At 55.3% G+C, this 13,068-nt stretch overlaps 2 protein-coding genes across 3 annotated transcripts in view; one reads left to right on the top strand and one right to left on the bottom strand.

Annotated features, from left to right (window-relative positions):
- Positions 1-2,591: 2,591 nt before the first annotated feature.
- PTGDR2 (prostaglandin D2 receptor 2) lies at positions 2,592-7,594 on the top strand. The gene is made up of 2 exons (XM_011963545.1): positions 2,592-2,688; positions 4,804-7,594. The coding sequence occupies exon 2, from the start codon at positions 4,813-4,815 to the stop codon at positions 6,004-6,006; it is 1,194 nt and encodes a 397-aa protein (XP_011818935.1). The 5' UTR covers positions 2,592-2,688; positions 4,804-4,812; the 3' UTR covers positions 6,007-7,594.
- The window catches only part of CCDC86 (coiled-coil domain containing 86), an 8,668-nt gene continuing 3,049 nt past the window's right edge, over positions 7,450-13,068 (bottom strand). Inside the window, exons 2-5 of one of the 2 annotated variants that reach the window (XM_011963547.1) lie at positions 10,446-10,575; positions 8,515-8,589; positions 7,882-8,322; positions 7,450-7,668 (exon numbers count right to left, since the gene is read on the bottom strand). In XM_011963547.1, coding sequence (XP_011818937.1) covers positions 8,203-8,322; positions 8,515-8,589; positions 10,446-10,565 — 315 coding nt within the window. In that variant the 5' untranslated portion in view covers positions 10,566-10,575 and the 3' untranslated portion in view covers positions 7,450-7,668; positions 7,882-8,202. Of the gene's footprint in view, positions 8,323-8,514; positions 8,590-10,445; positions 10,576-10,875; positions 10,920-13,068 lie in introns of those variants that run through there. The other variant, XM_011963546.1, reaches the window with a different exon arrangement.

Below are 13,068 nucleotides of genomic sequence, written 5' to 3'. Positions count from 1 at the left end.
TTAGGGACTAGGGCCTGAGCCTGAGCGTAGCTTGCATCTTTCTCCCAGTCCTGGGGGACACAGCGCATGGGATAAGGCAGGACACGGCTCTTCTTCAGAAAATTCCTCTGGGCCCCGCTTATCTGGAATACCTTTTTTGGTTTGTTTTGGTAACTTTGTTAAGCTTAGTAGCTTTTTTTGTTTACTTAGTAATAAGTTTTCTTTAGAGAGGTCTGGACGTGAGCCACTACAGTGATTACAGGACTGGAAACATGGACTGAGAAGGGGCAGAGGATTAAGGGTTTTTTAGCCAGAAAAGAAGAATCTCAGCAGGGCTGCCAGGAGAGGTTGTGCAGAATGTTCACTGCACAAGGGTACCAGTGGAGGGGGCAAGGGTGGGCTGAGATCCAGAGGAAGGGCTGTGTGTTATCTCAAGCCTGATGCCCTGGTGCTGAGATGTGTCTGTGGCGTGGGATGGTGGGGAAGAGGTGATTCTTTTTCTTAGTCCAAAGAGAAATCTGGGCTCCAACCCCTGTCCTTTGAGGGTGGGACTGTGCAGAAGGAACACCATTTAAAGTTCATATTTTACTGATAAATTTACTTGCCCAAGATCACATAGCTGGGGAGTGAGTGTGCCAGATCCAAACACTGGCAGTGGCCCCAGAGTCGCTGGGCTTAACCAAAGCCTGACACTCTTTGTGCGCAGACACGGCACACATGGCCTTGTCTGTGTTTCAGTGGGTTGGGCATCGGGGGTGGGTGGAAAAGAGGGCCCTTTCCCCAAGCAGAATGGAATCACCCACCTGTTTTCTCTGAAGGGCTACAGGCATTTGTCTTTGGAAGTCAAGACCTCCCGGACCTGGGGGAGAGGAGACATTTTCCTATTGCTAATGATTTGGATCACCAAGGCTCTTACTGATCTGCCATACTGGGCTCCAATGAGATGTATTATCCCTATCACAAGGGCATAGCATTTGACTCATTTTCCACTCATGATGGTAGCCTCTCAGCAAGAGTGTATTATGCATTAGGTTCTGCGTTAAGCCTAGGCCTCACTGGAAGATGCTTGTGCGGTCCATCCCATGGGAGGTGCCCTTGCCTTGATACAGGGATATTGAGTTCTTAACATGTTTTAATGAGTACCCATTAGGTGCTGAGATGCTGAGGTTGAAGGGATGGTCCTGACCCCAGGAAGCTTGGTCAGCAAATGAGAGTAAGGAGTTAGGGAACAATGAAATGTAAACTTCTCTTATCTTACGGTTTTGAGCCTGTTTTTTTTTTTTTCTCTGTTTTTGTTTGCTTTTTTGTTTTGTTTTGTTTTGTTTAAATTTCCATTTTTTTTGAGATGGAGTTTTACTCTGTCGCCCGGGCTGGAGTGCAGTGGCGTGATCTCAGCTCACTGCAACCTCCACCTCCTGGGTTTAAGTGATTCTCATGCCTCAGCCTCCCAAGTAGCTGGGGTTACAGGTTTATGCCACCACGCCCGGCTGAGTTTTGTATTTTTAGTACAGATGGGGGATTTGCCATGTTGGTCAGGCTGGTCTTGAACTCCTGACCTCAAGTGATCCACCCGCCTCGGCCTCCCAAAATTGAGCCTGTTTTAAATAAAAGCGATATGACCTTTGCCTTAGAGCCTACATTCATTTTTCCCTCAGAGGGGAAGGAAGCTGATTTTTTTTTTTTTTTTTTTTTGAGACAGAGTCTTGCTCAGTCGCCCAGTCTGGAGTGCAGTGGTGCGATCTCGGCTCACTGCAAGCTCCGCCTCCTGGGTTCCCGCCATTCTCCTGCCTCAGCCTCCCAAGTAGCTGGGACTACAGGCGCCCGCTGCCACGCCCGGCTAATTTTTTGCATTTTTAGTAGAGATGGGGTTTCACTGTGTTAGCCAGGATGGTCTTGATCTCCTGACCTCGTGATCTGCCCGCCTCGGCCTCCCAAAGTGCTGGGATTACAGGTGTGAGCCACTGCGCCCGGCCAGGAAGCTGATTTTTATAAGCACTTACTGTGTGCCGTGAACTTTGCAGAATCCACCTCATTCAACCCTTACCACGGACCGTAAGGCAGATGTCACTGCTTCTGCTCACAGATGACAACCCCAGGCTCAGCAAACAGAAATGACTGACCTCTTGGCCTGCGTTCTTCCCACTGCCTCTACTACCCCACTGTGCTTTCCTGGCCTTAGGGCCCTCGGGTCCCTAATGGAGAGGCCCCCACACTGCCTGGGAAACGCAGAAGAGCTGGAGGGGTTTCTTCTCTGAGGATTGCGGTGTCAGGAGATGGCAGCCCAGGAACAGTGGACAGATAGTTGAGACATTCTCCTTCTCACGCTCTTATCCTACACGCCGGTCACTCTCAAAAGCACACCCCTAGGCACACTGGGGCTCACACACTCTTGCACACATTGATTTTTTCACGTGCACTTGCACTGCCCTCTGGGCTTCTGCAGTCTCCTTCATGAAGCAGGGGTGGGTGGAGCAGGGGCTGCCGGCACTGATGGAGACTGATGATACTTGAACTCCCCTATGACAACTCACTCTCCAGCTGTCCCCGCCTCCCCACACCCCACCCCTAAACACACATGCACTAGGGCTGACAGCTATTTCCTCTCTCAGCCTCCCTCTCCCACCTCTGTCTGCCTGCTGCCTCTCGTATAGCTGCTGTCAGGAGCCGACTGCCTCTGGGGCTGGAATCCTGTGCTCCTTCTGTGCCCAGGTAAGGAGGCAGTGGCCCAGGGGCTGAGCGGCCTAGCGCCCTCTCTGGACCCACAGGAGAAGGCAAAGTTTTACCAGGTGAGAGGGCTGTTACCAGCTAGGATGGCAGAGTTTACCAAAGATTGGAAGGGGACTTGGTGCTCAGAGGAGGGAAGGACTAGCTTCTTTGAGGCATTAACTAGATGTCAGGTACCAGGGGAAACCACTCAACTGTCTGTGTTCACAAGCAGCCTGGGTGGGAAGATGACACCAGCAGGCTTAGAGTAACTGGCCCAAGGTCACGTAGCCAGGAAGCCGAGGAGCTGGGATTCAAACCCAGGTCTTGGACTCCCACAGCTTGCACTCTCTGTCCGCCTCTTTTTTTTTAACCTGCCAAAGCTGGGCCTTAGCTGCTGGGCTCCTGAGAATCCGGGGAGGCTGGAGGCTATCTCTATTGAGTCAGAAGGACTGATCTGGCGGTTCCCAGGGATGGCAGGACTGTGCTCTCTGATCATCCCCATGGGACTTGGATAAGCAGCAGCTGGTCTGCAGGGAATGTTTCAGGGCAGACAGTGGGTAGCACTTGGCTGTCTGCTGGGAGTGAAGTCCCAGCCCCACCGCTGCCGCTGAGAAATGCTGGGCAAGTTGCTGTGCTTTTCTGAACTTCATCCGTTTCTTCTTCTGAAAAGTGGGGTCTCATAGGTCCATTGCAAGAGTAACTGCTCTGCACATCCTAAAGCTTAGGAAGTGCCCATTCTCAGGAAGCACAGGCTCCTCTTCCATCTACCTGCAGATCCCCAGCTCCAAGAGGCTCATCTGCCAGCAAAATTCTAGTTTGATATCCCAGGACCCCACCCTATAAAGGACTGTGGTCTCTAGAAGGGAGTGGGTTTTCTCATCCTGGCCAACAGTGCTTTCCCTAGAAAGATGAGCACTAAAGCCCGTTGCTCCCCTCTCCCACTTTCCTTCTTCCTCCTCCATCCTCTCTTCCTTGGAGTAGGGGAAGAGGAAAGAGCACAGGCTGAGCATGAACCTTGCTCCTCCACATGTGTGTGCTGTCTGGGTGGCTCTGGGCCAGTTATTTAACCACTTGAGGCTCAGTTTTCTCATCTGTAAAATGGGATGGAGTACTAGCACCATTCTTCTAGAGCCAGAAAGACAGTACCTATTGAAGGACCTACCATAGTACCTGGAGTGTCACTGGTGCCCAGGACAACCCGGGTCCCTGTCCCTGGCTACTTGCCCCCTGCCTCCTGCATGGAGCCCCATGCAATTTCTTCAGCCCTCACTGATCCTGACCAGCCTCACATCAGGTGGTCTTTCAGGCTTTCAGTGAGGATGTGAGCATGCACGTCTTATTTTTGGATGAGTGCGTGAGGGAGTAAGTGAATGAACAGGGCAGAGAGAGCTGCTGTGGCTGCTCCTGAGAGGGGAGAGATCTTTTGGCCCCACTGGGCCTGCAGAGCCCCATGTGGGAGTTCCTCCTACCCAGCTCTCCTGGCTCTTATCTTATTTCCTCTCCAACTATCAGAGGAGGGGCTGGTTTCACTGTTCACGGTCAACACATCTAACCAGCCACCACTGAGTGCGGGGAGCGGCACGGAGGATCTTAGAGAGGCAAGGTCTGGGGGTGCTGTGGTGGGGGAAGGGGCAGCATCTCCATCCCCCAGGCCAGCAGGACCCTCTTGCCCTAGTTGTGGGGACTCCTTCACCCGCCAGTGCTCTGGGGATTGGAAAAAGGAGTCCTGTGTGGCCTGACCTTGTTCCTATTTCTCTGTGTGATCTTAGACCATTTGCTTCATAGTCATCACAATGACACTGATACAGCACTTGCTGTGTGCCAGGCCATGTTCTAAATGCTTTTATGTGTTAACTCATTTAATGCTCCCAATAACTCTATGAGCTAGATGCTGTTATGACTGACATCCAAGTTTCAGATTCAGAAAAAGGCTCAGGAAGGTGAAATGACTTGCCCAGGCACAGCAATGCTGGGATGTTCCTCCCCCCGCCCCCACCGCCCAATACATTCATGGGTCACATTGGCATCTCCTGGGGACGGTCCCACCCCAGGCCTCTCTCTTGGTTCCCCCGTGGCCCCTGCACTGCCAGCCTAGGCGCCACCTTCCCTCCACTGCAGAACCCCACGATGTCTGCCAACGCCACGCTGAAGCCGCTCTGCCCCATCCTAGAGGAGATGAGCCGTCTCCGGAGCCACAGTAACACCAGCATCCGCTACATCGACCACGCGGCCGTGCTGCTGCACGGGCTGGCCTCGCTGCTGGGCCTGGTGGAGAACGGAGTCATCCTCTTCGTGGTGGGCTGCCGCATGCGCCAGACCGTGGTCACCACCTGGGTGCTGCACCTGGCACTGTCTGACCTGTTGGCCTCTGCTTCCCTGCCCTTCTTCACCTACTTCTTGGCCGTGGGCCACTCGTGGGAGCTGGGCACCACCTTCTGCAAACTGCATTCCTCCATCTTCTTTCTCAACATGTTCGCCAGCGGCTTCCTGCTCAGCGCCATCAGCCTGGACCGCTGCCTGCAGGTGGTGCGGCCGGTGTGGGCGCAGAACCACCGCACCGTGGCCGCAGCGCACAAAGTCTGCCTGGTGCTCTGGGCGCTAGCGGTGCTCAACACGGTGCCCTATTTCGTGTTCCGGGACACCATCTCACGGCTGGACGGGCGCATCATGTGCTACTACAACGTGCTGCTCCTGAACCCGGGGCCTGACCGCGACGCCACGTGCAACTCGCGCCAGGCGGCCCTGGCAGTCAGCAAGTTCCTGCTGGCCTTCCTGGTGCCGCTGGCGATCATCGCCTCGAGCCACGCGGCCGTGAGCCTGCGGCTGCAGCTCCGCGGACGCCGGCGGCCCGGCCGCTTTGTGCGCCTGGTGGCGGCCGTCGTGACGGCCTTCGCACTCTGCTGGGGGCCCTACCACGTGTTCAGCCTGCTGGAGGCGCGGGCGCACGCCAACCCCGGGCTGCGGCCGCTTGTGTGGCGCGGGCTGCCCTTCGTCACCAGCCTGGCCTTCTTCAACAGCGTGGCCAACCCGGTGCTCTACGTGCTCACCTGCCCCGACATGCTGCGCAAGCTGCGGCGCTCGCTGCGCACGGTGCTGGAGAGCGTGCTGGTGGACGACAGCGAGCTGGGTGGCGCGGGAAGCAGCCGCCGCCGCCGCCGCCGCAGCCCCTCCACCGCCCGCTCGGCCTCCTCCTTAGCTCTCAACAGCCGCCCTGAGGAACCACGGGGCCCCGCGCGCCTCCTCGGCTGGCTGCTGGGCGGCTGCGCAGCGTCCCCGCAGAGGGGCCCCCTGAACCGGGCGCTGAGCAGCACCTCGAGTTAGAACCCGGCCCGGGTAGGGCAGCGCTCACACGCGAAAGCATCACTAGGGCACCGCGGTTCAACTTGATATCTGGACTCCAGCCGCAGTGATCAAAGTCGGAGGGGGCGGGACCCAGGCATCTGCATTTTAAAGTGCCCCGGGAGACTCTTAATCTTTTTCAGAAACAGTGAGTTAAAGCAGTGCTTCTCAAACTTTGATGTGCCTGTGAAAAACCTAGGGGTCTTGTTAAGTGCAGGCTGATTCAGGAGGCCTGGGCGGGTGCTGAGAGTCTGCATTTAACAAGTTCCCAGGCCGCGAAGCCAGTGCGGCAGGTTCACAGAGGAGGCCTGGAGTAACACAAAGTGAAACTTCCCACACTAGGGCAGTGGAGTCGGAAGGGCACGCGGGCGTCTCCCTGGAGCTCAGTTTTACCAGATGATGGGAGAGGGAGTTTTGTGTTAAACCAGCTATGTATTTTTTGGAGAAGAGAGAGGAAAGGTTTGAGAAGCACTGTTCCAGTCGGCCCTCTTCATTTAGCCAATGCTTACTGCCCTAGACGCTTTATCCCACAATCTTAAGGAGCAGCTTCTATTAGCCAGTCTTTACAGCTGAGCACATTCTGGCTCAGGGAGGTTAAGTGACTTACCCAGTTTCAGGACTAAGGACCACAGGGGTCGGCACTGTAACCCTAGGCATCACATGCTCAATGACTCTGGTGAGCGAGGACATTCTCTGACTTACTGGAGGGACTTAAGATGCTACCCTGTGACCCAGCACTGCCCAAAGTGCTTCCAAGGCAGAAGAAGCAGGGGATGGCATGGTCAAGCACTCGGGAAACCTGGGGCTAATCAAATCCAACGGGGGAAATGACTAAAAGTCTTCGGTCTTTAGAATTTGAACGGGCACAGCAACTCCAAGACTACAGCACATATCATTTCTTAGCTGAGCTGACCAGCCTCCCTGCAGGCGTGGTATTCTGTGGGATACCACTGGGCATCCTCTGGGCACTGGTAATCCCAGAATCTGTGCAGCCCCCGCCTCCAGGCTGCATGGGGCTGGGCAGCTACCATTTCCCATTTGTGGGTAGGAGGGGTAACTTGCATTTCTGACCTACCACTTCCACTGCACCGCGTCTCATTCCTCCATCTGCCATGGACTTGGGGTCAGAGACTGCTGGGTTTGAGCTCTGCAGCCCAGGGACTGAAAAACTGGTGTCAGTGAATTCTGCTTGGTGGACGAAACGTCAGTGGAAGAAGCAGATGAGAAACTCTTGAGATCTTGGTCCTGTGTTTTTTCTGCCACCAAAGCCAGGGTCACTGAAGGCCTGGCCCACAGCAGGTGTTGAGCAAAGGGAACAGTGAGGTGCCCAGCTAGCTGCACAGCCAACCTGTGTTGACACCTCACCCCTGCTCCCTCCCATCCCTTCCCCCTTTACTCATAGCACTTCCCCCATCGGACACGTGGTGCATTTTGTTTATTATGTTTCCTCTCCATTAGAATGAAAGCTCCTTGAGGGCAGGGACTTTGGTCTATTGTCTGTATTTGCTGGTGCCTAGGATTGTGCCTGTATGCAACAGGCACTCAATAAACATTTTTGCTGTAGACTGGACAGGCATGAGTTAGTCAGATTCTCTGGGGCTTCTGCAGAGTCTGGTTTGGGAAAGGAGGTACTGGGGGAAAACTCTGCTGCCCGCAACCCCCCCATTTTAATCTTTCAGTGTTGAAAAGTGGAGAGGAGCCGGATTCAGCTTGCTGGGGACAGAGCCAGTGGGGTGTGGAGGTGCTCAGAGCAGTCTTTGGGAAGGTGTGGGGAAAGCTGGATTCCCAACTGCCAGCCTCCAGGCCTGGGATGGACCTAGCATGCTGAGAAAGGGCATACACTGCTGGGGGAGTCACCTGCCAGCCACCAGCTCACTGAGGAACCAGAAGAATTACTGTTCTTGGTTTGAAGGCACTTGGAGAAGGAGAGGAAGGAGGGATGGGGACTGAATCTCTTCCCGCCCCCATCTCTGCCAGGTCCCAGGTCCCCTCTGGGCTTCTGTCCCACACAGACCTGCCTGGAAGCCTTCAAAGGCCGAGGAGCCCCGGTCGGGGTGGGGTCTCTGTTCTGCAGCCATGGGGTTGCAGTGCTGGCTCCAGCAGAGGCGTCTGAGCAGCGCCTGAAGTGCTGTGTCTGACATGATTGTTGGCCATGGAAGGCCTCGGGCTGTCCTGAGCTCAGATCTTGGCTGCCGGCCGCTGGGGCGGCTGCTTCTGCAGCAGGGCCAGGGTGTCCCGCTTCTCAATGGAGCGCAGCTGCTTCTTCTTTGCCCGCTTGAGCTTGGCGGGGTTTCGGATCTGGGGATGGTATGAGGGGAGGGCATTAGTGTGGCTGCAGCCTTGGTCCAAATTCCCAGGGGAGAGGAAGGCCGCTCCACAGGGGCCTGAGATCACAGCATGACAGTGGGGGCACATGAGGCAGGGGTCGAGGCCCTGGTTTGCACCCCCAAGCGGGGCAGAAAGGCAAGGGGGGGAAAACGAGACACTCACCACTTGGACGATTTCTGCCTTCCGCTCATTCTCCAGGCGGCGTTTCAGGTTCTCGGCCCGGCGCTGTTTCTTCTCCTAGAACATGCAGGAGAAGGGGATTTGAGTCGGGGAGTGGAGGTGGCCCTGGTCTCTCAGGCCCCAGAAGAGTGCGAGCAGACAGAATTCCCAGAAGGGGAAAGACCCTCTAACCCAGGCTCCAGGTTGGTGATATATGGGTGGAGGGCCAGCAGGAGCAATCCTGTGCCACGGTCTAGTGCCAGGGGCCCACTGTGGTGGAAGCTCCTGACAGCACATTGGGAGGTGGGTACGGGACAGGCAACTGAGAACAGGGGCTGAGACATGGAGGTGCCCACCTAGAGATTCACGCACATGCAGACAGTGGTCCCTTGGGCCACTCTCATCAACTGCCAAGGGAGAAAGGGGTGCTGGCCCTTCCCCCATTCCCACCCTCTTGGATGGTCTCCCCCTCTTCCCCTGGAGTCCCGCTGCTGCAGAATGCCAGGTCAGGGGTGAGGGCTGGGTCCCTGAGATTTTCGCAGGTGTGGGGCTGGGGAGGGGCTGCACTGCACAGAAAAGGCTTTGGAGCTATCTGGGCTGGGTTCGAATCTTGATCCTGTTATTTCCTAAACAGATGACCTTAGCAAAGTCTGTGCCTCAGCTTCTCCATCTTTAAAGTGACAGTGACCACAGTATCTACCTTGTAAGGCAGTTTTGAGAAATCAATGAGGGAATGCACGTGCAGGGCTTGGAGCAGCCCCTAGCTCCTTGGGCACACTGAGACTCTCGATGGAGTCTGTCTTGGGAGGGGAAGCCCAGTGCTCTCTGGCCATGCTGACTGTGTCCCTCGGCAAGGCCAGGGTGGGGACGTCAGCTCCAAGGCTGCTGCATGGTTAGGGGTCTCTGCTGGCTTTGGTGACTTGGGGTAGCGGGGGTGGCCTAGGCCCTGGGGGAGGAAGGAGAAGTGAGCCTTGGCCTCTTGTGGTCAAGGCAGGCCTGGGCTGGGCAGGAGCACCTTTGCAGAGGACCGTGAGAAGTGAGACGGCAGCTCTGTCTTGCCCAAGAGGGAGCCAGGGCCACACAGGAAAAGAGATAAGGCCTCAGCATACAGTGGCAGACACACCGTTCCTCGGATGTCAGCTGTAAGCCGAGCTGGGGTGACTTAAAGCAGGGGACAGATGACTGAGTGACTGGCCCACCGCTTTCCTCAGTGGCCAGGCTGGGACCACGGGCTAGGGATGAGTTGTCTGAATCCCATCCAGCGCCCCTCCTACACCCCAGAGGAGTGGAGGAAGAACCTGCCACTGATGTCTCTGCCCTGGGGGGCAGGTGCTGACCAATGCCACTCCGCTTTCTCTGCATGCTGCCTGCTAAGCATGGCCTCTTCCCCCCACCCCCACCTCCCGCTGAAAAGTTCCTGGGAGATGTGGGTGAGGCTGTACGGGGGATTCCTGGCACTGGGATGGGTGACAGGGGACAGAAGTGGAGGAAAGGGGCGGGGGCCATCTGTGTTGCTGGTGTGTGGGCTGCTTCTTGGAGAATGACAGCAGTCATACTGGGGACATGGATTTCCAATCTGCAAGCCCTTCCCAACTGAGTAGGTTCCAGCAAAAGGCCCTGGACCCCATCTCACTAACTGCCCTACCACCCAGGGCTTCCTCCTGGGCCTCTCCCCATGGCCTGCTTCTGGTCGTCCCCCTCCATCCCTGTCCCTGAGGCTCTTTCAGCAGCCCAGGCTAAACTGGATGGTCCCCTGGGCCTCCCTGCCCTGTGGTCCCAGACTGCACTTCTGCTTCTGGCCAGGTGCCCTTCCTCCCTAGGGCCTTCAGATTCAAGAACGTTTCTTAACCAAGTTGGCCTCTCCCAGGCACCCGTGGAAGCTCCCGCCTCAGGTTGTACCAGCAGACACCAGCTCAGCCTGGCTGGCCCCTCACCTGGCGGCGCCTCTCCTTCTCCTCCTCCAGGTGACGGGCAAAGTCCTTGGCCAGCTTCCTCTCCTGCCGTTCCTTCATCTTCCGCTGCCACGATGTGCGCAGGGGCTTGTCCTGAAGCATCTGGGAGAATCTGAAAGGGGGAGAGTGGGTGCGTACAGGATCTGTGGGGCGAACGCCACCCATGCCCTGTCTCTTCTCAGCCGCAGGCTCTGGACCTTCTTCCCCAGAGGCCAGGCAGAACCACCTCCTTGATGGCCCGACAGGCGGCCCTCCAGGTCTGCAGAAACTTGGGGTGGGAGGGAACCCTGATTGTGCTGGCTGCCATTTCTCAAGCCTTGGCTACATGCCTCTGAGGTGGGTACTCCTATCTTCTCCGCTTATGGAGGAGCAGGCCAAGGTGCGGAGAGGTTAAATAGCTGACTAAAGATACCTTGTTCCTAAGTGGCAGTCAGGACTTGAACCCTCTCAGCGACTGCAGAGTCCAGGCTACGCGCCCCCTGCTGTAAAGTTCTGCTGCTTCTGCCAAGCGCATTTGGCCCGGATGTGAATGCCTCTGGAGGTGGGGCGCTCACCCTCTATGGAGGCGGCCCATTCCATTTCAGAGCAGTGTGAGTGGTTAGAGTTCTGGGTAATGATTCAGAATCTTCCCCGCCAAGACTGGATGCGGTGGCTCATGCTTGTAATCCCAGCACTTTGGGAGGCCAAGGTGGGCGGATCACGTGAGTCCAGGAGTTGGAGACCAGCCTGGCCAACATGGCAAAACCTACCAAGCCTACTAAAACCTACTGAAGTTTCTACTAAAGACACAAAATTAGCTGGATGTGATGGTGTACGCCTATAATCCCAACTACTTGGGAGGCTGCGGCACAACAATTGCTTGAACCTGGGAGGTGGAGCTTGCAGTGAGCAGAAAGCACACCACTGCACTCCAGCCTGGGTGACAGAGCAAGACTCTGTCTTAAAAAAAAAAAAAGAAAGAAAGAAAAGAAAAAAGAAAAAGGAAAACAAGAATCTCTTCCCCCAGCTGGAGAGGGAGTGTGCATCAGGGCTCTCAGGGAAATCTGAAAAGAGTGATGATGATTTTAGAGTTACAGGAGAACTAAGCTCATCTCCGTAAGAATGCATACTATAAGGATTTATGAATGGGATGATATATCTAGGATGTACTTTAAAATATTTCAGGGAAAAAAAAATGCCAAGGATTGGCCGGGCGCGGTGGCTCACGCCTGTAATCTCAGCACTTTGTGAGGCTGAGGCAGGAGGATCACCTAAGGTCGGGAGTTCGAGACCAGCTTGACCAACATGGAGAAACCCTGTCTCTACTAAAAATACAAAATTAGCTGGACATGGTGGCGCATGCCTGTAATCCTAGCTACTCTGGAGGCTGAGGCAGGAGAATCGCTTGAACCCGGGAGGCGGAGGTTGCGGTGAGCCAAGATCGCCCACTGCACTCCAGCCTGGGCAACAAGAATAAAACCCCGTCTCAAAAAAAAAAAAAAAGAGCCGAGGATCAAAGATGAAACTAGACTAGTAAAATGCTGAACTCTGTTGATGCTGATAAAGGGGACTTGAGAGCTTTGCTCTCTCTTTGTATGCTTGAAAATTTCCATTCAAAAAAAGTAAAAACGAAATGCAAAGAAGTGTCTCAGTGGCCTCCGCATACTGAAGTTAGGCCTTTCTCTTCTAGATTCAAGGCCCATTTTGGTGTCCCTTGGCCCTGCTGACTTCTGGCCCCAGCTCCCTGATTTCCTTCTCCCCCTCCCAGGGCCCTGCCAATGAAGGCCCGGCCTCCTAAGCACTAAGAATGGGGCGCCACATGGACCTCTCCCATAACTGTAAAGCTGGGCTTCCCAAGCTGGGGTACAAGAACCCTGAAGGGACAAGGTGGTGGGAGCCTAGAGACACACAGAACCACAGGACACAGAGCTGCATCTCTGTAGAGCAGGGCTGTCAAACAGAACTTTCTGTGATGGTGGAAACATTCCACATTGACACTGTCTAATAAGGTAGCCACTAGTCATGGGTGGCTGCTGAGCGCTAGAAATGTGGTTGGTGTTGATAGGGGAGCTGAATCTTACATTTTATTTAATTTTAATTAGTTTAAATTTACATAGCCACATGTGGCTGGCAGCTAAGGTACTGAGGCAGGGCAGTTCCAGACCATCGGTTCTACCTGTGTATTGAAGGAACTCAGGCCTGGGTTCCAAGTCCAACCACTCACCACCTGGGTGACCTTGAGCAAGGTAGCCTCTCTGAGTCTCAGCATCCTCTCCAGTGGAGATGAGAATCATTCCTAACCCAAAGGGTGGTAAGAGATTTAATCCACACACATACACACAATAGGTGCTCCATAAACACTACTCCTCAGAGCAGGCAGACAGCATGCCCGAGGGGCACTACGGAGAAGGTGGCGTTTGGCATGAGCAAGAAGGCAGGGCTGCAGCCAGGTCTCCCTCACCACACGCTTTCCCAGCTGTGGCTGTCTTCCCTGCAGCAGGAGCTGCTTCCCTGTAATCCCAGCTACTCCGGAGGCTGAGGCAGGAGAATCGCTTGAACCCGGGAGGCGGAGGTTGCGGTGAGCCAAGATCGCCCACTGCACTCCAGCCTGGGCAACAAGAATAAA

Source organism: Colobus angolensis, unplaced genomic scaffold (genome assembly GCF_000951035.1).
Source record: "Colobus angolensis palliatus isolate OR3802 unplaced genomic scaffold, Cang.pa_1.0 Scaffold61, whole genome shotgun sequence".
NCBI classification, from domain to species: Eukaryota; Metazoa; Chordata; class Mammalia; order Primates; family Cercopithecidae; genus Colobus; species Colobus angolensis.
The sequence above is the reverse complement of the archived record's forward strand: the minus strand, read 5'-3'. Positions and strand labels throughout refer to the sequence as shown.

Excerpts from the sequence above, each read along its gene's own strand:
- PTGDR2 (XM_011963545.1), top strand. The coding sequence starts at position 4,813 with ATGTCTGCCAACGCCACGCTGAAGCCGCTCTGCCCCATCCTAGAGGAG.